At 43.1% G+C, this 25,040-nt stretch overlaps 2 protein-coding genes across 5 annotated transcripts in view; one reads left to right on the forward strand and one right to left on the reverse strand.

Annotated features, from left to right (window-relative positions):
* Window positions 1-25,040, reverse strand: part of ANKRD22 (ankyrin repeat domain 22) — a 38,696-nt gene that overhangs the window by 10,052 nt on the left and 3,604 nt on the right. For 3 of the 4 annotated variants that reach the window (XM_067300035.1, XM_067300034.1, XM_067300036.1), the window contains exon 2: window positions 18,703-18,797. In XM_067300035.1, coding sequence (XP_067156136.1) covers window positions 18,703-18,708 — 6 coding nt within the window. In that variant the 5' untranslated portion in view covers window positions 18,709-18,797. Of the gene's footprint in view, window positions 1-3,136; window positions 3,183-18,702; window positions 18,798-25,040 lie in introns of those variants that run through there. The other variant, XM_067300033.1, reaches the window with a different exon arrangement.
* On the forward strand, window positions 13,725-24,686 carry LOC106487831 (lysosomal acid lipase/cholesteryl ester hydrolase-like). Its single transcript, XM_067300037.1, has 9 exons — window positions 13,725-13,862; window positions 15,967-16,081; window positions 16,949-17,147; window positions 17,895-18,004; window positions 19,526-19,662; window positions 20,662-20,802; window positions 21,790-21,861; window positions 23,320-23,388; window positions 24,453-24,686. Exons 1-9 carry the CDS (start codon window positions 13,737-13,739, stop codon window positions 24,684-24,686), a joined length of 1,203 nt encoding a protein of 400 aa, XP_067156138.1. The 5' UTR covers window positions 13,725-13,736.

Consider the following 25,040-nt stretch of genomic DNA (forward strand, 5'->3'; position numbering starts at 1 on the left):
CAGACAGTGTTTTCTAGAGACAAAGGATTCCAAACAAAACCCTAGAAAACACATTTCCTATATGCCAACTGAAAAGCATGGAGCCTAATAAAATCCGAAAGCCCTCCTTCAGTTTTCTACAGTGTTAGAAGGCTTCCTCAGCAGTGGTGTAACTTAACAACCAGATTCCAATTTATATTATTTTATTAGTTATCCATCATACATCACAGGGAAATAAACTTACCTCATATATACTTATGGTAACTAGGCTTTACATGCATGAGGAATGCAGGATCAGAAGAATCCAAAGTTCACACCTCAAAATTGGTCTCAGCTGCAGAGAGATGCAGGACTGACCACAAAGTGCAGAAATCTCACATTGCTGTTACCACTGCCTGGCAGCTTAGAAAAACAAGGAGAATCTGCACAGCTCTGCTTGTTACAGACGCACTGGCAACACAGGCCAATGCTCGTGTAACAAAACCCCTGAAGAAAGCGTCAGTGGGATTTGATCTCACAACCGCTGGAGATGTCAGCAGTCTCAGACACACAGACTGGAAAGTGGCTGCTCTCGCCTACACCACATTACTCGTGACCTCCCAGTGGCCTGACCACCCCAAAGAACTCAGAACAGACCTAGCCCTTCTCCTCAGCATAGCAGGGGAGATGTTGCATAGGCACATAAAACGATACCTGCAATACAAACGAGAGCTTTAGGTCTGAAGGGAGGGGAAGCTAAAGAAAGAATTCTAGCTCAGGCAAAGAGGAAGCAAGTGCCTCCTTGAACTGTCTAGCAGTAAAGCCCTCCACCTCTGCTCTCACACTTCTGCAGCACCACCTAACATTCAGGCAAGCTGCACGCTATGAACCTAACAGCATGACACTGCACAAAACATATGAAGGAAGGGATGGAAAACAAAAGATCACAACACCAAACTCCTTCCACCCTCACCAGCGGTGCCTTTTCCCTACCACAGAATCAGCGATAACCATGAACTAATCAAGGTTCTCAGGCCACACTGCTCTGCCAGGCTGAAGCAAGCAAAGGGCAGACCCTGGAGACTGGTTCTGGGAGATGAAAGAAGGGGAATCTAGGAGTTCCTCGAAACACAGTTGTGTGCATACATGTCTAAGAACGAGCTCACTCAGCTCAGCTCGGAAGCAGCCACCATGGGGCACTCAAGCACATCAACTTCAAACTATTCCAGAGAACCTTCCTGTCCGTTACAGGAAGAACTAGCCACAGACACAATGCCATGTAAGAGCCTATAAGGTCATCATGAAATTAGGGACTGAGGTTTAGATATGCTGATGACTAAGTGGTGCTCAACCAAGTCAGGTTTTAGAAGAAAAACTGAATATTGAATTTTAAAGCACAAGCTCTATGCTTTAGGATTTCTCTTTCTACAAATACTACTTCTACAAGCCCTTCAGGAGAGGATTTCATTGTTCAGTATCTTAGTTTTCAATAAAGGTGAGAAGTGGTCATAGGACAGGCAAGGATTTTCATGGCTAAAGTCACTCAGTACAAGATCACCAGATGAGGGGATACAAGTAGAAAAACACTAGCTCTCAGGAAGTATGACAATACTTCTACACAGTTGATTTTCTTTATGAACTATGGGCAATGTGATTCAAATCAAGATCTAGTAGTTTACTTGGATCCAGACGAATTGCTGCATCTGGATTTCTCTATCTGTTTTCAGAGTTTCTTGCATCTCCTTCTGCTTGGCTTGGTTGAGGTAGTGGTCAAGTACCAGAGATTCACTAAGTTCTACCCTACTTGAGATAAAAGTTCAAAGTATGACACTAGAGACAAAGCATTTAGCCCCCAGAGAAGAGACTGAGTTAAAGCTGGTCTTGGAACCATGACAGCCATTTCAGATACCTCTTCCTTTGAGAACTGCAAGGGACTGCTAAAGTTATGTAAGAGTTTTGCAGTTGTTTAGACAAAACAGAATCACTTCATAAAGCCCAGATATTCTGAACCACTCCGATCTCTTCCTATGCAGTAAAATTCATTCAGAGGCGTTCTACAAATTAGACAGGAAAGTCTAAATCATGTCTGGAAAGTTGAGAAATGCACCAGTATCCATACCATTCAGTAAACAGAACTCATCGCTTTGTCATTTATGATACTGTAGATTTCTATCACATATAAATGAACCCTACTCTACCCAGAAAATTACACCTCATTCAAAAACTACAGGAAGAGAACTAATGAATATGAGATTATTAACTAATAAGCATCACAGATATGGACAGCATTTAAACCTTCTCTAATTAAACACCTTCTTTAATTAAACTAAATGACACTAGTTGAATGTAGAATAACAACTCAGAGCAGTAGATCTGGGGAGAAGAAACAATTCTTTTTAGAATGAAATGCAGTCTAACCAGTCCATCAGCTTATGAATACAGAGATTCAAGCTCCCTATAATACTGAAAGAGGATAAGATACTTGATTTCATTGAATACTCTTTTAAAAATAGAAGGGTGGCTTTCAGTTTAGAAATGCAACCTTTTAAAAAACCAGCTACCGAATGCTATCTTTGGAAAGAGAAAAAGCAGTGCTATCCACTATATTCACAATCTAAAAGGTCTAAAATCCTAATTTGTTCTCAATTGTACTATTGGAAAGTTAATAAAATAATAAGTATGCCTTGGGTAGCATTTATGCTAAAATGCAGGGGCATGTTAAATGGACCAGCGTCTGCGGACAAACTCATAAAGACAAGAGGAAAAAAAAAAAATCATGTTCCTGAAACAAACATTGCAGGGGCACTTGTTTTCTTAGGCACTAGCTTTATTATCTGTATTCAATGTAAACCAGGGAGTTCGTTTGTAGTTCTTAATTACACATGCACAGAGCTCAGAACCACTCTGATCTCAACAGAGAACAACAGAAAATGCTTATCTAACACATACCTTTTTCTGTGAAGTCAAAATAATTACACCAGTTACCATCTTTTTTTTAAACTGCTACAAACAGTATTTTTGTCAATTTGTAATAGCCGAAGTACAGCATTTCTAGAGAAAAAGAATTTTCTAATTTTTATAAGCCTGTATATGGGAGGCTGGAAAGGGAATAAACCAAAGCAAGTGTATTTCCATATCTTTAATAGCTTCAGATACTATGCAGAAAATGGTCACATACCTCTGAATAGAGTATCCCCATGCCTATTCTTCGATGCTTGAGTTCCTTCTTGTTTATCAGCCCAACAAGTTAGCCTTACTTTGAAATGCTCTTGAGCTTGTTTAAATCTGGTTAATATTTAACTTCAAACATAAGTATCAACCTTTCTTAAGCTACATTTGCTTTAAGTGCTTTCTACTTGGTAGTATGAAAGAACTGTCTTCAGAAGCCCAACCCAGTGAGGTAAACTTGAGAGCAGCAGCTTACAGGAGACTGACAGAACAAGTTACAACAGACAGAAGCATTTTCCTTTGTCATTTTTGCAACAACCTCCGGTTGCCTAAAAGCAAAGTAGCCAAACAGCAAGAGCGAAACAAATTTCACAAGTGAAAAAAAAGGGGGGGGGGTATAAAGACTAAAATTGAAAATAAGCAACTAAGAATAATAGCTAGTTTGTCACCCAAGCTGTAAGAACAGAGTTTCATCTATGCCTGACTTAGATATACCCTAACTCCTCTGCAAGACACCTCAGACGCCTACAGGGAAAAGGAAAGGAATCAGATCCCACACCTTTAATGAGAGTTCTCAGTGTAATTAGCTTCAGTCTCTTATTAAATAGGCCGGCCCCTTTCATTATCTTTTGCTCACTCTCCTCTTCCTAGCCCTGCCCAAATAATGAACGTGATTCTCCTTAGCCTGCTAATTTTACACACTTGTCAACTACAGTGCAGCTTCCTTAGGAAGAGAACGATTCTTGATGACTCTGCTCCATTCAAGTGTTTATGTCTCTGAGGATAAGATGCTGTACCATGTTCAGTCAGTCCTTTTGTGTAGGACACGCATATTCCGAGGATCTGCGGACACTGCAAAATCTCTTTTCCATTTACAGATGAAACCCACTGACATCCCCTTTACGTCTAGCATCTTTTTAAACAAATATATGTAACTGCTCATCTCAAATCCAAGCCTTCCACCTTATATAACTTTTATTTCCCTGTAATTTGTATTTATTCTCGTGGGGGGGCGGGGGATGTGAAATTACTCACAACAGTTCTATCCTTCTCTGGTTAAAGTAGTATAGCTCACCTGACTCTAGTGCTGGGCTGCTGGCACCAGTTCTAACCCTTTCAACGGCTGTTTACCAGAAGATAAGTAGGTGGGCCTCTAACAGAAACCTACACTATACTTACCTGTGACAAACCTCACTAGGATCCTCACAACAGACCAATCCTTCAGCATGTGTTGAATATTTCATTGGCCTGAAGACAGGGAGGAGTGAATAACATCTTAAAGGTGAAAAGATACTCCTTGCTTGCATTTCTTCACACTTGGATGCTAAGAAACAGCTATCCTCCTATGCCCATTAGTAAATCCCTCAGCTATTCCTGGCTAGGTTGTTTGCTTGAATTTATAAACTATAACCCATTGAAAGAAGCCTCAAATTACTCATCTGTTCCCTATAATAACTTAGCAGGTTACTTAATCCTTTCCTAACACATATAGAAATGCATGCTAGCAAGGAAATGAATTAAAAAAAAAAAAAAAAACCTCAAAAAGCAAAAACTCTTCCACAGAGCACAGAGATGGCTTCAGGTATCACCTGTCCCAAGATACTCTGAATTAACATTTAATCTAGCATCACATCTCTGGCCTTCTTGAAAAATCACTTAACTGAAGTGACTATTGTGGTCAGAGATTTAGCTGGAGAAGAGATAAGCAACCCAGCTAAGATGAGATAAGACGATATGCAAATTTATGTAGTGACGGGTTCACTTCTGCTTCATATATTTCTTTAGGGTTCTTTATCCTGCTTATAGAATGAGGATTTAGATCTTTTTTGCTGAATTAGCCTTTTTTCTCCAAAAAGTGACAAAACTCGCTGCATGGGCAAACTGGAAGCCATTCAGTCTATGTGAGCCGTGTACTTCTTACTTCCTGCAAGAATTTAAGAATGCTTACAAAACTTCAGGTGAGCCAGAAATGAACTAAGAGTTACCACAGGGGTCTTCACCAGGATGAAAAAAAAAAAAGGCAACTTGCTTTTCAAAATAAATATCAATTACACTTTATAACAGCACCTTTAGAATATGGCAAAGAAGATAATTTGCCTCTTTAATTTCTAAGCAATATAGATGACACTGCTCTAAATGGCCTAACTTGGATACACTACTCTCAGGAAAGAAAACTATGCCCCGCTGGAGTAGTGTGTGTAGAATGCTTCTTTGAAACCAGTATTCCCAAGGAATGCAAACTCAGAATGATCAGTGTCTGGACAAGTACAAAATCCCCCACCCCTTATGCTTCCCCCTGGAAGACTGCTGGCTATCCAAACTACATCCTTGTAGACTGCAAGACTCCCTCACACCTCTGCTTCTTCTCTGAGATTAACTGAACACACCTGAACAGCACCACTGAGCACAAAGAAACTCTCCACCACAACACAGACTGGAGCCTCTATTTTATAACACTTTACACCAAACTCAGAGAGCCACAGGCGTCACACGAAAAATGCAAGCAAACAAGTTGAGTGCTGGAACAAAATATTATTTTGGTTGCTTGCCCAAATTAGACCCTCCTGTTCTTAAAGCCAGGAATGAGACTAGCCACCAGGACCAGGAGTAGTATTCCAGGACAGGGATGGCAAACAACCAGGAAGAGCCAGAAATACAAAAAAAGGAAGGAAAGGAAATGCCCTTACCATGCCCAGGATGACAGGACAAGCTAAATACAAGCATCTATGCATAAATGCACTAGATAGGGATACAAGAATAGGAAAAAACAAGAGTGATGGTGTTCCTTGTCCAAGAGAGAGTTTGACTGGTCTGACATGGTTCAGTTTTGACAAATCCATGCTGACTCCTATCACCTCACTATCCTGTAGCACTCACAAATCAATTGTTGTACATGAAGACCATTATTTAGGTCTAATGGGCTACATTCTCCTTGACCTTCCCTCTGTCACTTGGTAATGGCCAGCAAAGCTCCTTTCTCCTACCCTCAGATATTTCTTTCAGCTTTGTAAATTCTTAAGACAATCCCTCCAAGTTCACAGACTGTTTTCATGAGTTGCTGAAAAACTGTAGGATAGAGGTCAATTTACCTGAACCTATTTAAGGCACCTAGAGAGTCCTATTGCACTTTCTGTTCCTGCCTACTTGTTCCTAAATTCATTATTAAACTAAGCAGGTCCAAAGAATCTTTGGTAATGAAGAGCAAAGCTAAAACAGAGGGCACTGAGTTTCAGGCCACTGAGTGCACTCATGGGCCTTAACAGCCCTTACCAGACTCACCTGTGGCCCACACCCACACCCACAGTGATGTTTCCCTGCACAGAAGAGAAGCAAGATTCACCACAGCTCAAGAGAAGGAATAAAACAAGCTTCCCTAATAGATGTCTGGATACTAAAGACAGTAACGTCAAGGTATTAATATTTCAAGAAGATGGACTCACACTTCAGGACCTTCATCAAAAAACTTCAGTCAAAGGAACTTTCTAGTATGCAGAAAGGGCATACTAGAATGCACTAAGGCACTGAAGTCACACTAGCTTGGTCCCCTGTAACACTGCACCCCTGGACACCTGACGGATGAGCCAGGCCATCCACGCCTCCAACACTGTGGCCGCTGGAAGAAGACCTTATTATCCCCATCGTGCTGGGAGGTAAGCAGAAAGAAAGTAACACTTAGGCCTGCCAAGGGAGTTAGGCACACAAACGCTTCTGTGGACCTGACTTGTCTTGATTCCCAGCAGAGATCTGGGGCAGCAACCTGGGAAAACCCTAGGCTGCAACCCCCGACTCTGCTGCCTTGGGAGGAGAAGACAACCTTTGGGAAGGAGGATATGTGGACAGTCTCTGTTCCCTACCTAATACAACCAATCATAGTTATTTACCACCATCATCGCCATCATCATTCTGCTCTCATGTTTCCTGCCTCTCCCAGTCCTTCATCTGGCTCTTGCCTGTGCAGATCCCAGAGCGGAAACTGACTCCACACAGCAGGCAACATGGCAAGGTTATTCATGTTCACAGACTGAAACATTCTAAGTGGAGGCATCAGACTTACTGATCTCCCTGTCTCCTGACATGCTGATAAAGCCTCTGTCTAGAGCACCAGGCGCAGCCCACTCTTTTGCCTCACCACATATTAGTAGCCTTGTTCCAGCATCAGCTCTGCAACCCTGCAGACCTTTCCAGCAATATCGGCATCCTGGCAGATGCCTCGGGTGCAAACCAGGAGAGGCCAAAGAGAACTGCATCGGGGCTCAGCAGCACAGCATGCAACGCCTGCACTTTATTTCTCCCCCCCCCCCCCCCCCGTCTCCCCACCCACCCTGTGTCCCATCCAGACACCTCCCATGTACTAGTCAGGGGGGAAAGTCCCTTCCTCTCCAGTGAGCCTTCTTGTCACCTACCACAGTCACAGACTGACCACTGCACCTTCACTTAAACCTTCCTCTTCTATGGCCCCTTATCCACAGACACCTTCTTTAGCAGCAGTTTTCCTTAATTCATGTTTCTCCTTACTTAACTCCTTCCAAGATTTGGATGAGCTAGATAAGGTACACAGCCAGCAAATACTCAAGCATGTACAGACTTAATAGTGTTTGCCAAATTAACTAATAAGGAATTAGGTTGGAGAGAGCAATAAGGGCAAAACTGTGACTTTGAGGGAGCCTCAGGCTGCTCCAGGGGTGGTCTATCCCTCCCTTCCTCTTGCTGAAGACCACCTGTGTTTCCTCAGAGGGAATTAAAAATAGCTTGAAGTTGGGAGCCACCACATCATGAGATGTGTTGTGCACATGTGCTTGTCTATGGCTGAGGTTTACTGGGTTTCATGGAGAGGGTGAGAGGTTGCCTGGCTGATCCTAGGTGCAATGCTCTAGATGATCAGTAAATTCCCTTCATTTTCCACCTGATGCTACTATGGTTGCTCCTGGGGCACTTCTGTAACAGCACATGCTGTGGCTAAGCCACTGGCTCCAGCTGCTTGGCTGCTCTTGTGAACATCCCCAGTGCATGACCAAGCCACTGATCCATCTTCACCCTAGTTTTCATGTGTCATGCCTTGATCCCAAAAGGTTGTTGGCAATTACCACTATCTAGAGAAGATATCACCGGGGCAGAAAGCAAATGGAGAAGGTGAAAGGCAGAAATTGTTTTACCTGGACATACAGTAACCAAAGAGCCTTAGGCTCCTTAGGCTCTTTCTGCTCTCTTCTGTGCTACACACTTATCTCTGCATGTTGAAGGTGCACTGAGCAACACCGCAAACACCTCTCACATGCTGGTGTACCCTCTTTCCTGAAGAAAAGGATGACTTGGTATGGAATTTATTTACTACCCACCTGGCTCTAAATATGTGCTGGAGACATCAAGGGCAGAAAAACACGCTTTGTGCTGATAATGAAAATTGGTGAGACTGATATAAGGACTTGGATAGTTGGTAGTTTCCAGGAAATCCATTCGTTCAGACTCAGGATAGTTTTGAGAAAGTTCTTCCACAAAGGGGAGCTTTATCGTCACTGGAGGCAGTTGTAGGGCTAAAGCTGTTTACTGACTACATCTGCAGAGTTCAATGCATTTGATAACCTCCCCAATGCCTGTAAGCACTATAAAATAGGACACAGATGTGTGCCCCCTTCACAGTGTATGCTAACGAGAGAACACAGAAGGAAGTGCTGCTTAATGTCTTTCTCTTTTGTGCCACTCTTTTAGGATTCCTCATTCATAAAGGCTGATCCTGGCCTGCTCAAGATAATATTCCCTAGAATGAGTTCTCTGGCAGTTCTGCACGATTGGGAATACAGCAGTCCTGTACAAGTAAGTGGGCCTGTATATCTGCGCAGAGTTGCTGACATCCATAAGCATCTGCAGGATCAGTGTTATCTTATTGATATCTCTCCATTTAAAAGTAACCCAGCAGCATATTGACTGAGCAATGCCTCAGCAGACTGATGCAACTGATAAACAACTAGCTTCTTTCCCACACAACAGCAGATAACTATCTGGCAAATGTAGGCAGAAAATTTATGAGGACCACTGAAAGTGCTGAGGAATAGGAATATGCTTCAAAAACAAAAGGAACAGCATGCACAGTGCAGCTTCTAAAATGAATGCTACCTTTGAATTTTACAGGATTTGTTTGGTCTTTCCCTGATGAACGAGCATCTGAGAAAGCTAAGAATCCCCTCCTTTGCCAGGCATTGTAGAAACGTCTTCTTCAGTCTGAGCAGCTATAACATGAAAAACATTGACATAGTATGTGTAACTCTCATCAGTTCTACTGAGCATTTAAGCTTCTGCTCCCAAATTTTTTTCCTGGGAAACTCACTGAGGTGTGAACCCTGAAATCCAATTTGTCAGTGTCACATTGCAGGGAACAGTCCCCAGTAAGGGACTGTGATATCCTCGAGCTGTCCCACCACTATCAGGGAATCACTGCCTCACTCCTCACAAGAGGGGTTTACCAATCTTTTGCTCTTCTCTCCATTCCCAATAACCAACAATATCAGAAATGATATAACATTATATATCCCACATGCTGGAACTAGGTAAAATGTTGCAGATCATTCCAGACTGACAACTCTATAATACAAAAAAATGTAGTATGGTGTTAGCTGGGAACATAGCAGAGAAAAGCCTGCTGCATCTCACACTGAGCAGGGATATCAAGAGTTGCTGAGCTGTAGTGTTTTTCATTGAGAAATCACTTTTTTGGCCATCTCACAGAATATTCTCTACTTTGTAAATCAGAATTGTTACTGTGGTTACTCTCATGTTCTGCACTAATAAAGACTTGCTTCACTCCTTTGCCCCACACAAGACAGTAGATTAATAGAACCCACATGTCAGAGAACTTGCTGAACAAGTGTCACTTTCAGCTGGTGTTCTTCTAAATGCTTTCAGACTGCTCACCAGGCCATGCAGAAAAGTAAGTTCTTCAGAAGACATCCCCAACTTAATCGGCAGAAGGAACTGGTGCTCACAAAGGAGGATTCTACTTTGTGTCCTTAGGCAGCAAAGCTACAAACAGAATGAGTCCTTCTGGCTATGGTCACCTGGCTAATTTCAATGAGGACTGTGCCCCTGGGCTGATTACAACTAATTCAGCGATGGGACAGATGTCTCCAAAGATACTATGTTTTCATAGGGTTCATGAAAATGGCTTGGAAGAAGCAAGAAGCATCTTGTTAGTGTTCTCTCTGAGAGAAAGTTTACATGATGTTTTCAAACTTTATTCGATATTTGAGAATCCTGACAGGAGGCAGGCTAATCCAGAGCAAACTGGTTTTAGCGTGTCGTGCTGCAACTCGACAACAGATTTAGGAATGTGTGTGTAATGTTACATATACACCTTTTAAATTACTTGCATTTTTATTCTAATATTACAAAATGAATCATCTCAGAGCAATCTGCAAACATTACAGAAAAACAGTGACAGGTGTAGTCTGTTTGGCATCTTAGAGAAAATCTAACACACAAGTTTCCGTACAAACCACAGCAGCAGAAACCACTTCTTGGGGAGAATGTGTCAACAGAAGCTGGACTCGTCCTCCTCTTCATCCTAGAATAATATAGTGAAGCAGTCCCCAGGACAGGTGACAGCACAGATCAAGATCTGTCACAGCCTCAGGGGACTGGAACCCCCAGGTCCCTGCTAAATATCCTAACCACAGGTTGGCAGGCACTTCTTAATATCTCCTTTCAGAATGTCAGGGCAAGGTGCTGTTTATCACTTCTTAAGTACTGCCCAATCATCACATAAACAAGCCCTCCTATACAAGCAGACAACACACAACACCCTCTACCGCTGCTCTTAAGTGATTGCTTACTGTGTTTTGATTTCCTTTTATTGGCACAGTTTCTGCTAGCGATCAGTCAGCTAGCGAGGGCAGCCTAGGAACTGCCAGCAGGAGATACAAGTAAGGCAGTCAAAGCAGAGGTAAGTTTCTTTTATATATGTGTTCATGGTCTCTTCTCTCTTGCCTGTCTCCACAAAGATGCAGTCTTGATTTTGTGTAGTTGCTTGTGAAAGTAGACAGCTTGTTTCCTTTCTGATCGGTAAGCCTGTTGCTATGCAATGAAGTGCATGTTTGCTAAAGCTGATAAGAGGAAGAAGTCTTTGACCTGCACAAATGGGAAAAAGAAGTAACTGATGGTTCTTGTTCTACTTGTTTTTTTCTGAGGAGGTCCAGGTGGATGAGTGAATGTCTCAGTATTGTAAGGCTGTGCATAAATTGGCCATTTTGCTCTCACAGTTTCAAATGCATTTAAATTTTTTCTCATGAGTTAACCAGGAGATTCTGATATGTGCTAGTTACATTAACAGCCCTGGTGGTTTTGTGTCCCACAAATGTTATGACTCTCTAATGGGTACATTGATGAATTTCTAGAAGTTGTTTAAAGCTTATTTTCATTAAATTTCAGAAGTCTTCAGAACTGGCCTTTTGAATGTGAACTGTCTTCCTCTATTTTTTTTTTAGTACTTCTCTTAGTTCCTATTTATCATGGCAAATGCTTCCCTTTGACTTTGTTTCATTAGATAAAGAGTAGATGGCTCTTCAAGGCTCCTACAGTCAAATCTTTGCTTCTGAAATTAATGAGACAGTTCCTGCCAAGCTTTGGAGTTAATTGGCCCACTCTATCTGATTTAGAGAGCATTCATCTGGAAGTGCTTTAAGGCAAGCCAGCTACCACAAGTGATAAACACATTATAAAGAATAAAAGGTTACCCTAAAAAGGGCAACAGTTTAGCTTCCTCATTGCCTCATCTATTAATAGAAAAACAAACTGTGACTTAAGCTGAATTTAAGAGTTTTCTTCCCAAATGACATTCCACATGCAGAGACAGAGGACATGTTTACTCCTGTTAGAATAGCACAAAACTGCAGAAAGCAAGGAAGATTATCTACTATACAACTGTGCTACCAGAGCACGCAGGTGGAAGGATTTCTATTCTGTTGACAGAGAATAGGAAGTATTCACTTACAAAGGGAATGAACAGGAGTGATTTCGGATGCCAAGATTAAAGTTGTGAGTATTTCCCAGTTCTGGTTTAAACCACTGTCTAGTGATTCAAGATGTATGACTGATTTACCTGAAGATGAGAAGAACTGGGAACTCATTCCCTCATGAGAAAGTTCAGAGCTAACAAATCACTTGCTCATCTCCCTAGAACAACCCCCCCACCCCCCCAACTTTACACATCTTCCCCATGATGTGCCAGACTCCTTTTTATGTCTTGGCTGTTTCCTCTCTGCTGATTACAAAGGTAGCTATATCCAAAAACATCTGCCTTCCACCTGTTTTCCACTCAAGAGGGCACTACCCCCAGCGGACACTGCTTCCCCAACACACACTCCCTAGGAGCTCCTGGGAACCCCATTACCTTACAGGCTTGTGTCTCACTGTTGAGCTTGCTAGAAATTTACCAGTGACATCAAGAAGTTAATTACAGGATGGACAGAAAGGTGAACTAACATAAACACACCATGGTCATATAAACACGCCTTTTCCTTCTGAGGAAAACAAGCCTACAAGAGCAGTAATGTCCCCATGATGGTGAGGCAGTCTTACAAGCAGCCTTCGCGAGCTGAAACCTTACATCACGTTACGCATCCCTTTTGTCCCACAGATCCTGTTGATGCACATTTTTAGGTGGCCTGCCTGATCTTGAAGGTCCTTCTCCATCTGCAGAATGACTGTGACTTTTCTCCTCATAGCCCCCATTCTCTCCTCACTCGTGCAGACACAGTGTACAAGAACTGCTAGATGCAAAAGGGCTTTTCCAGTTACGCACGGGTCTGAGCTTCAGGATGAATCCTCTTTGTACAGTTCTTCACACTGGAAGGAAAAATCCTATCCCACCTACCTGTAGCTGTCTTGGAGGCAAGGAAGGTCGTCTTGCACTGAGTGTTGAACATGGCAACACTTCTCTTCCCCTCCAAACAGCTTTAGCTGGGAGCCCCACACCCAGCACCTCTCTACGACGCGCAACCTGCCCTTCCCTTTTCTAGGAAGCCTCTTGCACAAAATTTGCACGTTGACAAAAATGCCGGGGAGGCACACAGAGAGCAATGTTTCTGCTCTGATCCACTAGGTTCTAGGAAAGAAAAAAAAAGAAAAGAAAAAAGACTAAAGCCTTGAAGGAAATCTACCATAGGCAGAGTCATCGTAAGCTGGTGCTAGGCAGACGCTGCTCTGCAATTTCTGGTCAGAAAAGCTTCCCTGTGGCCAGCAGTCAGCCCAAGAAACCCAGGAAAGGGCACAGTCTTGCCTCCACCTGCCCACGACACAGATTTATAATGGGGAGAGCCATTTCTGAGACAGAGCAGATATAGTCCCGTGCCACAAACTGGCACTGATCTCACACAAGCACATTCCCCAAGCCCGTTCCACATCCTCCTGGAGCCCCTGACTCACTCACGACCCCCGTTACCTGGCCTGAGCTGCACACCATCCCTCCTCACACAGGTACTTGTTTCTGTCAGACCCTGGGGGAACACACCCTGGCTGGCCTTCAGGAGACTCCCCACTTAGTGCTCTTGCATTGCACAGAAAGACCCCTTTTCTAAAGCAAGGAAAACACACGTGCATGTGCTCTTTCACACAGCCCCAAGATGCGGTGCCTCCTTACGCTGCTGTGCTTCCAAGGAATTGCCTTTTCGGCAGGATTCCCCTACACTCTGAACTCAGAGGAAATCCAGAAAAGGAAGCTTCGCAACCCCGAATGCTTCATGAATGTTGTAAGTTGTGTTGCTGTCTCTGCCTTTCTTTTTAAAGCGTCGGTTGCACTAGCAGTACCCCTGTGCCATCACTAACAGTCTGCGTTAAGACACCGAAACCATTTCTAACTTTCCCCAACCTCCCTTTGCCAAAGCAACTGCATTAGAGTCATGACTGCAACAAGGGCCAGCTCTGAACGTGCAGGGGACAGATGTCACCCTTGCACATTGCACGAGGACAGGCACAAAGCACTGGAACAGAGAGGGCCTGCTGCTACTTTTCACTCAAAGGACAAACAATTCCCCAGGACCTGCTGAAGGGCTCTTGGGATCTGGGCTACTGAATTTTGACCCCCAGCAATGTCACTCAGTCCAGGACTGTGGCCAGAGCACATGCTACCCAGCCCAGGCCAGCCCAAACTGAACACCAGCCTTTCCCTGCCTACATTTCGGGTGAACCCCAACAGATACACGAGGAACAGAAGCCTGGGCTATGCTTGCAACCCCGAGTCTTCGTCGCACAGTCACCCTTCCCAACGCGCCTTCACATTGTCACGCCTGCTACTGCAGGAAGAGTGGGAGAGTGCGATCACGGCAAGAGGACAGAGTTCCTCCAGCAACGTGATAGGCAGCACCAGCCTAGGGGAAACCATGGCTTTTTACCTGAACAGTCTGAGCTGCCAGAGAGAACATCACCTTAGCCGTGGAGGCAGCAGCTGGTTTCTTGTCTAAAGAGAAGCTAACAACCTGTTTGCTCAATACAAGTGGCAAGGGACGCTGAACCCCTTCTTCTAACAGTAGATTCTCTCAACACAAAGTAACACAAGACCCCATGCTCTGACTTACCAAAGCTCTCCCCACGGCACAGGCAAAACTACATGTAGGTGGTCTCAGGAGTTCCTTCAACTAACTCGCCTCGCCTTGCCTATGTATGCCTTGCCTAATCATGCTTTGGTAAGAAAGCACTCCTTATGGATCAAGACCACATCGTTTGGCATTAATCCAACACAGATCCTGCCACATGTTTACTCTCCAGAAAGGCACAACTTGCATCAGCCTTGCACAACACAACAAACTATTGCACTTGCATTTGCTGAAGGAGATAAGACTGCCTCCTCTTAGGAGGCTGCACCTGTACTCAGTGAACCTCGACTTTTCTCATTCCTTTCCCAAGTCACCACACTTCCCAGCAAGCAATGGATCCATTCATTCCATTTTCAGAGGGGCAGTTCTGGTGAGAATGAGCCACGGTTTCAAGCTCTGTAATGCACTGAAGGCTGAGCCTAGTCTAGTGCTAGCTCCCTGCCTTCCTGCATATACACACCTGCTTCACACAGTACAGCTTAGGAAGAAGATGGTGCTGAAAGGCAATTCTGACATTTCTGCTCTGCGGCAGACACAATCAAGGAGTCAATGCAGCTGAGGACTGCACTCAGGCAAGCAGGTTAGTCACCCAGCGCAGTTCCTATTTGGCACATATGGAGTCCAACTACCAGCCAACTACCACCTAAACAGGTCTGGCTACCCAGCTACCCCCCAAAACAGAAGGCGGTCAACAAGACCTTTGATGAATCTTTCACAAGACCGGTAATGTTTAACTCTCAGCCACAGTCCCCATGGCCAGCAGCCTTGCACTACTGTCCCCAAACAGCCCACAGCCACACTGGCCAGCTTGTTGACCTTCCAAAATAGGACAATGCAGTTCTTGGTATTTCTATCTGAGAGACACAGCATTAAAGACCACGCACAAATCACATCACCCAAGCAAAGCTACCCTGCTCTCACTGCCTTTTGCATCCTCCAGCCTTCCCTTCATGGCTACGTTAGAGGACGCACCCGCTCTTCCCCAGGAGGGAGGGGCATGGGCAAAGCTGTGCTGTGCTGTGCTGTCCTGCAGGAATCTTTTTAGGGACCCTTCCCACCAGCACAAGGTGCAGCAGAAGACAGTAAGCTCCGTGGTATCACATTCGCCTTCCTGGCCCTTCCTCAGCTCCTCCATAGCCGAGTACCTTCTTGGCTAGCTTCGCATTCTGGCACAGAAGCAGCCTCCAAACAGACACCTCCTTCTCCACCCACCTCTACACTGTCAAAGTTTGTTAACAAGCTCTCCTTTGGCTTCCTACAGAGTGAAATTATCAGATACCACGGGTACCCCAGTGAGGAGTATGAAGTTACTACTGAGGACGGATACATGCTTCGTGTTTTCAGAATTCCTGGCGGGAGGAACAGTCAGAATACAGGTGTGTCAGTTACAGCACATAACGAAGGTCTGGGAGCCAGCTCTTACATGAGTCACCCATCTTTCACCTTTGCACATACAACAGCATGTTCCACATGCTTCAGCTGCAGCAAAAGCACCTAGTCAGGAATTTGGGCTGAATTCTGAATCCATCTCAAGTCTGCACCTTCAGCATCTCTGTTCAGATTTCAAATTCCTATGACTGTTTTTCACAATTCCATTTCTTTCCTTTCCGCTAAGGTATGATTGCTGGCAGTCTGGAAAACGTTCTTGTCATTAGCCTCCTAAATAATTCAGATTTAAAAAAAAATAATTTTTTTTTTGTTATGCTGAATGAGAGAGTTCTGGCAAAAAAGCTCTCTGATTTGACGTTAAAATAGAGATTCCTTGCCTTATGAGGGACAGAAAACATACCATCAAGGAATCTGAGTATTCTGAATCACCCCATTGGTGAGAAATCCTTGATATAATGAAAATTTGTACCTGGAATTCAAGGCTATAAATCCTGGATACTGATACTTTGTTTGCTGCTCTTCCTTTGTTGTCTTGATATGTTTGTTCTATCTTCAGTCTTTCACCTCTACTGATTGGTGGTAGAAACCAAGCAATTTGTAGGTTGGTTTCTCAGTGCAGAAGGATGTGGGGACTGGCCAGTTCAAAACATTCATTTGGTAGTACTCACATGAAACAATGAGACTGCTTGCATGGAACCCAATCTTTCAGGCATCTTAGCCCAAAAACCCATGGTCAACATCCATAGGCTTACTGAAGGAAAGGTTAAAAAATCCTCTCAAACCAAACTCTGCACCCCAGTTTTAACAAAAAATAACCTATTTCTACAGTATAAGAGCACCCTTCTCTTTTTCAGGGAAAAAGCCTGTAGTCTTTCTACAGCATGGTATTGCAGGAGATTCTATTCACTGGATTTCTAACCTGCCCAACAACAGCCTGGGATTCATCCTAGCAGATGCTGGCTATGACGTCTGGATTGGAAACAGCCGAGGGAACACCTGGTCTTTAAAACACAAAACCCTTAGGCCATGCCAGAAAGAGTTCTGGCAGTTCAGGTATTCTGTGGAGTTACTGACTTCTGTGGAATTACTGAAGAAAGCAACTTTCAGGGGACTAGCAAACTTGGGGAATTAATATTGGGGTGTAGAACCTTTCCCATTCAGGCTACAGGTTTTCATATTACCTGATTTCAAGTGGAACATACAACATTCAAAGGGACTAAAGCAAATCATCTCCCTGGATGCAGCCACTTATGGCCATATCATAAGGGTCAGAGGGAAGGGCTTGGCTGGGTTATCTGGACAGGCCCTTCTGGAGTCAGCACACACAGAAGCAAAGCTGGAAACACCCAAGTCATCCACCACCTTTGTCCATATGCAGTGCTGGATTCTTTGGGGGAAACACCTCCAAAATTGGGAGGCATCTGTAACCTTTAAGTCTCCCACTGAAAACCATGACCCCAGAGCAGACAGGAGAGCAGGCTGCTCAGCTCGGTCTCACAGATGAACTCAACTAAGAGAGAAATAACTAAACTGAGAAATAAATGACTAAATTCACTTCCCCAAGGGCCACAGCTAACAGACAAAACTGGTACTTCCTCAGCAGAGAGCCTCAGGAAGCCTGGTAGCACAGCTGCATGCCTCCATCCCTTTCCCCACTCACAACAAAGAATCCAGATGAAGTGTGTAATCTCATCTTTGAACGGGTTCTGCTCGGTGCTATAAAGAAAACCAGCATTCAAAAACTCATGCTGTGATAGCCAACCTTTCCATTTGTCAGCTTTTTGTGTTTCTCCCCTGTAGCTTTGACGAGATAAGTAAATACGATCTTCCAGCAGAGCTGTACTTCGCCATGAATAAAACTGGACAGAAGCAAGTATATTACGTTGGCCACTCAGAGGCTTCAACCGCAGGTAATGTTAGAACTGCCTGAGTACAAAACAATCAATGTCACAACCTGACTGGAATGTATCTCTCTCTGTTAGCTATCTTTCGCTCTCATAAAAGTTATTAAAGGGAGAAGTACTTTCTGACCTGACATTTGCAAAATACGGGAAACTTTTCTAAAACTGTTCTCTTTATCTGAAACACGGAAATAAATACAGGATCCAGAAATGCTTCTAACTTCTGTAAGTAAGGATTACTAACACACAAAAGCTATTATTTACCAGGTACCCTGTACTATAGTTTGCTAAGTATCCTTATTACAGTCTAGCCATTTACTGTTATTTAATCACAGTTTTGCAGCATTGGATATTTTTCTTAAAGTTTCAGCAACAGTAAGCTTTTATTAAACTCAGTTTTTAAGATGGATATATCTAATCCACATAGGTTAGATGTAAATACTAAAAACAACAGTCCATAAAACAGTTCAAAAACAGTCATAAATACTGTCAGAAAACAAAAAAAAAAACCTAATTGTTAATAAGTCTCATGAATTAATCTCAATTAAAGCATAACTTGTGAATGACTATAACTCACCACATTACTGTATAAAAAAAATTACCAGACAGTGGAAAAGAGAAAATAAAAATCAATACTAAAAACTTCCTTGCTATCAGCACCTATGTACCAGCATCAACTCACTTAATGGCTTTTGAATGCAACTTACTTCCATTCAGCATCAGTTGACAGTTCCTGATGTTTGTGGTTTACGCATAAGATCCTTGAATGGATACTGGGTTTTATCCAGTGGACCATGGTGTGCTAAAATCAGAAACAGAGAAGAAAATGGGAGGAAGTAACATGGGGCCATATGCTTAGACCATTATTTTCCTTTCCTCTCATAAGCATCTTCTGGCAAAACAAACAATTTAGGCAAAACCATCATCTTCTTTGTCTTTAAGTACCTATGTTTCAGGCAATTAGTTAAAATTGTCATCAAATCCATCAGTGGAGAAATTTGGATGTGTTCAGAAAACAGGATGAAACACATCCTTTCTGGTCTCTCTTCCCTTCCCCCAAATTCTTCCTTTATTTGTGTGTTCACTCACCCTTCCAAGTTTGCGCTTATTAACCTCTCAGCATTCAGATAATTATTGTACTACTGCATGCCAGCATGAACATATACGGTCTTTTAGAGACTACAAGCTGAAAAACTCTATTTCATTAGAGTTTGGGGAACTTTGGAGGGAATTTGAAGTAAGAAAATTTAATTAATATATCTTTTCCTGAAAAATGGCCTTAACACAAAATTGTCAGTTCTGAGAAAGTCAAAGTCTGGACATACTCTAATGAAGCTGTATCTTTAGAATGAACTCTACTTCCCAAGTGTCAAGCATCAAACACTTTCCTTAGGTAAATATGCAGCAGAAACAACAGACAATGAACTGCTAATCTAGTCTCACTTCTTATTTGCTGCCTACTGTTTTTTCAATTATTTTGTCTGTGGAAGATCTCTTCACTAACTCAGGTTCTCTCTTCTGTGTTTGCAGGCTTCATAGCATTTTCTACTTATCCTGAGTTGGCTCAAAGGGTCAAAGTGTTCTTTGCTTTGGGACCAGTAGCCACAATCACATATGCTTCCAGTCCTGCAGTAAGACTTACGCATCTTCCTCAACCACTTCTCAGGGTATGTTATTCTTCCTTCTAAAAGACCTAACTGTCTGTTTTGTCTCTACTGGGTTCACTCAACTTGAGCTGATTTTTAAGGAGGTGATGAGTTAAGACTGAGTTTAGTGTATCAGAGTGCTAACAGTGCTGGCAGACTTTAGATTCCACAGAGCTAAATTGCACGGGTTGACACAATCTCTCTTTTGGAATTTCTTTAAGATAATGGAAATACTTTTGCCATCATTTATTTACATCAGGTATTTCTGGAGGAAACTCACAAATAACTGGATAATTGAGTCTACATACTCTACTAAACCTAGCCTTAAGCACTAGTAGAAAACTGCAAATAAGACATTTAACATTCTAAATTCATTAGACAGATCATGTCATCCTTGCAGTTCCTTTATGCTTGTGAAATAATTACTCATTACTAAACAAAGAAACTCTTAAAGGGAGGTACCTTGTTCACACCAGTACTAACCAATTTAATACATTTTTCTGGGAATGGTAGAAATCCTGCATTCTGTACTTTTATGTCAAATTGCAGGAGTGTGTACTCTTTCTGCCCCCATATCCACTGTATCCCTGTATCTTTTTGTACCCACTATGTGGCTATAGAGTGTCTGACTCTACACCCTTCTCATTTGCCTGCTCCCTCTTTGCTTAGTCTCAATATTCAGAGTACAGCTTTGTGCACCCACCTGGAAGACTTATTAGGGCAAAGAGGGACTCCTTGCATTTTGCAGTCATGACTGCAGTCAACTGCCCTCTCTCACTGAGGTCACTGCAGTAGAAACAGAAGGATACCTTCCTCCAGGACTCATGTCCAATAATATATGGCAGGAAGAACACATGGTGTGCTCTTGGGAAGAATACACTTTAAAGGGTACTGGGAGGGCAAGTGGTTTCAGCAATCTGAGTTAAGAGACTAGGCTATTAGGGAAGAGGGAGTGACAGTTTCCTGCATGATATGCTCCTGTAACAAGAAAAAAAAAGTTTTGCACTTTTCCCTCCTCAGTTAATGTTTGGCCACAAAGGAGTCTTTCACCAGAATGAACTGCTGAAAAGGCCTCTGACATTGATCTGTAGATCTTGCGGAAAGGCCTGTGGAAGTATCCTCTCTTACATAGCGGGGGGCAGGACACAAAATCTGAACATGGTAAGCATGTCCAAGACCATCTTAATACAAATAAAGCTAAAGTAACTTTGACAGAAAATAATGTTTCTGCCCTACATCTATATACAGTTGCAGAGGCATACAGAAATGTGTTGGGGTTTTCAGATAATTCCAGCTAGGAATTCAGCTAATGATGAGATTAACCACATGACATATTCAAATCACACGAGGAAGAAACCTGAATTCAGTCTGGTTTCATCTTGCACTGATGACCCTTGGTGTCCTCTTTTCTGAGGGCTAAACCAAAGAATTGTTAGACAAATACCAAATCATTTTTAAAAGGACAAATAGATGATAGAGAAATATCTCTTTTCTTTTGTATAATTCATATTTTCCTTCCTAATAAGACACCCACATCCTCAGAATGTAAGAGATTGTTTCCTTCTCCTTCCAACATGTCAAAACTTTTCAAGTCAAAACCGAGTGACAAGAGCTATTCCTCCACACTTCTCTCAACAGCAAGATATCATCATTTTGCTCTGGCTGCTATCTTTTTTCCCTCCGTTGAGTTCTTCCACATCTCTGTTCTCTGCTGCCTTTTGCTCTCTCACACTCAGATTATATAACAAGTCTTCTCATAAAACCCTCTCAACACACATGGTCTCATTATACCCATCAGACAGTCTATTAACAATCCTCTTGTACTGATTAAGCACAGCACTGCTTAGAGGCACCAGACAAACTGTAAAAACTGGGAAAAGCCTTCCTACATATTCCCCAAATGCTGTTTTCCATATGAGTAAGCATTAATGTGGGAGAGACTCTTTCAAAAGCATAAAACACTACCTATTAATTCCTACTGTAAAATCACGTATTTGTGAATCTCTCCTCAGCTTACTGTTTGCTATTTCAAGAATATCCTGTTAAAGTGGGGTTTTTACACAGACGTACATTACTCAGGTCCTTCACAGTTTTATTCTGTCATAACATTGGATCCCTGCATTTGTAGCATTTCTGCTTTCTCTTCAGAGTCGAATAGATGCATACGCAGCACATTACCCAGCTGGAACATCGGTTCAGAACATCATTCATTGGCATCAGGTATAATTGCGCACTGACATATAAACTGACTCTGACTATTGCTTTCTACTCAGCTGGCAGCCTACAGGGAAGTCCAGAGGCGGTGGTTCTGGGAACCTGCCCAACACATCTTCTCACATACTGTCGTGAGCACCTGCCACAGAGGGAGTGCTGTTTACCTCTGGCCAGGGCAGGACTGAACTGAACCTTCAGTATCAGGCACTGAGATTTCCCTGTGGCACATCGGGCCTCTCCATAGCCTCTAGCGGCTTCCAGCCTTCATCTTTATTGCTGAAGACATTTGCCTTGAAAAGCTGCAAATGAACTCGAGTACAGTCTAGGCACTTGGCAGGCACTAGGAGGATAGCGGAAACTTGGGCAGCCAGGGGATAAGCCAGAACAGGGAAGTGATCCAGGTTAAAGCTTTCCCCCAGAGAACTAATTGCAGCCTGGATCAGCTCCCAGAGCCAGTTAAACACACAAATGCTTCCACTGGCATAATGAGAAAGTGGGGAACGCCTCTTCTGCTGTCACTTTACATCACTCTCAGACCTGAGCTTGTTCTGCCTATGCTCTGAAAAAGACCAGGGCAATAACTGGCCACTTCTGCCAACACTTAATATGGTCCTAAATTTAGGTGGGTGCCTGGGCACACCCCTGACAAAACTTCCCTGCACTCACACCCTCAGAACCCAAAGCCAGCAAACGGAGAAAAACTAGCAGATTTCTAACATATCCTCAATATTCAAAGCCTTGAAGTCAATCCACATAATCCAAGCCAGACACTGTAGGGATAACTCAGGAACAGTTCCATGATGTTCTCTTATCCTAAGTTATAGACAACTACCCACAAATCAAACTACTTATCAAGTTTGGATAAAAACAACAACAACAACAACAACAGCACTTACCTGTTCATCAGGACAGATTCCAATTTTTTTAGACAATACAGATTCAAGAAGACTACTGTTTAGTGACAGGTTAACCACACCCTACCTCCAACAGCCAAACTCCTGCAAGAATTATGGAATCTCTGGAAATGTTACCACTACTGTGAGCACACCAGACACAACTGACAGCCAAAAGACAAGATGTATGAAGACAGAACACACAGTACGCTAGACTAGTAATAGCCCCAACAGCTTCTAGACATCCAGGTCCTCTTTCCAACAGGAAACTTGTACCTAGCCACAGGTCAGGATGGCAAGCCCAAGTTTACTCAACTAAGTCAAATAACATTTTAATAACAAAATGTGCCAAGGGTGGTGTCTGAGGATCAGCAGGGAATGTTAGCAAGGGGAAAGGCAATAAAGCCATTCACCCTATGATCCGTACACATTACTTGTGGAAACCTCTGACCACAGTGAGGAAGAGGTAGGAGTCACTCACAGTCCAGTGTCTGGGCACAGTGGTCCCTGAACTTGGTTTCTCAGTCTCTTAACACTTTCATCGTATCTGTTTTTATTACAACATTAACAGCTACTACATGCAGATCGACTTCAAGCTTATGACTATGGCGCTAAGGAAAACATGAAGAAATACAACCAGGTAAGACAATATGGTTTTCTTGAGAACTCATCCTTGGGTTCTGGCTAAGAATAGAAACTAAGAATAGAAAACTTCAGATTTTAGGACCCGTGACCTCACCTGCTACTGAGAGGAGAAGAAAGTGGTCTGAGATAGATAATCTTTCACTTGAACCTAATACGCATGAGCATAAAAGCCTATTCATAGGCAAAGCATAGGGAGTTCCTAGTAGACAGCAAACAAAAGCTGATTTGGGTTGATTCTGTCTTCCTTACTGATGCGGGGATGTGTCCCATGACAGGTCAATTTACATGCCATTCCCAAAAGACAAGACCCACACTCAAGTCCTGGGACTGGATGAGGATGGAGCAATAACTCTTCCCCAAAAGTCCTCAAGGTCTGCCTTTCAGTTAAGGGAGGAAATGGATCTCTTACCTAAGCTATGATGAGCTCTCCAATCAGCTGACAATTGTTTGATTTTTAATCAGCACATTTGACTTACTTACAGCACCCTGTTCTGAATCAGGGCAGGTGGCTTTTCATGGGCAGAAAGGCTCCAAAGATATATCTGACAGTTTCACACATGCCCATGATCCCTGAAACCGTCTAATGTCAGATTATAAATGGCCAAAGTATTTCTTGCTTCTTGCTACTTAAGTCCCAAGCAGAACAGCTAAGCCCTTCAGTTTCACTCCATGCCCCCAGCAAAACCTGAAGAGCATCCCAGGCTAGGTGGGGATGGGACACATACGAACAACAGCTCTGCAGTCCTTGCTTGATGAACACAAATACTGCTCTCTCCATAGCCCCACCTCTCAAGGGCACGAGCAGGACTCATACTGCAGCACGACGTGTATCCATGCACTATGGAGAGGCCGAGGAATAGGACAGATCATTGTTCTTCACAGTAGACAAGGAATGGAGTAGGGGGAAATAAACGCTGGGAGGGCGGGCTTGGTCCTGACTGTTTTCCTGTAGTGAGGGAGGGAGGGAGGGAAGCAAAGAGATGCTTGCACAGAATCTTTTCTCTAAGAACAACTTCTGGCATGACAGCATCCACTTCAAGTCTCCTCCCTTCCTTCCAGTCTACTCCTCCTGTATACGAGATAGAGAAGATGAACACAGCAGTTGCTGTTTGGAGCGGTGGACGCGACAAGTTTGCAGATACAAAAGACACGGCAAAGCTACTTCCTCGGATCACTAAGCTCATTTACCATGAGGATTTTCCTGATTGGGGACACCTAGATTTCATCTGGGGCCTTGATGCAACTAAGAGAATGTATTTGAAAATCACTGAACTAATGAGAAAAAACCCTTAAAGCTTCACAGAAGGAACTCATCCATCCAGTAAAAGCCCTCAAAGACTTCTGTTTAGCAGTAAGGGTGATTCCTGGGGAAGGGGTAAACACACAGTTACACACAATGGATATTGGTATAGGGGGTTACAAACCAGTGTAGACTGGTTTGTATTTTCTTGCATTTCTAATAGTTTTAGGTTTTCCACAGTGCTACAGTATTTAGATGACTGGAGTCTTCCTGAGGAAGTTGAAGTCTATGGGGATGACTACTGAAAATACAAGCATGTTAGAAGGCACACTTCATGCATCACTTACTTTGGGATATATTAACTGCTATAACCGATTTTGCTATAACTGAACTTTCTCTTCCCTTGT

This window comes from Apteryx mantelli, chromosome 7 (assembly GCF_036417845.1).
Source record: "Apteryx mantelli isolate bAptMan1 chromosome 7, bAptMan1.hap1, whole genome shotgun sequence".
NCBI classification, from domain to species: domain Eukaryota; kingdom Metazoa; phylum Chordata; class Aves; order Apterygiformes; family Apterygidae; genus Apteryx; species Apteryx mantelli.

Bases quoted from the DNA above. Each gene is read 5' to 3' on its own strand.
- LOC106487831 (XM_067300037.1), top strand. From the start codon at position 13,737: ATGCGGTGCCTCCTTACGCTGCTGTGCTTCCAAGGAATTGCCTTTTCG. The intron at 20,803-21,789 runs GTAAGCATGTCC...CTTTCTCTTCAG, and splicing joins GGACACAAAATCTGAACATG to AGTCGAATAGATGCATACGC. The intron at 23,389-24,452 runs GTAAGACAATAT...CCTTCCTTCCAG, and splicing joins ACATGAAGAAATACAACCAG to TCTACTCCTCCTGTATACGA.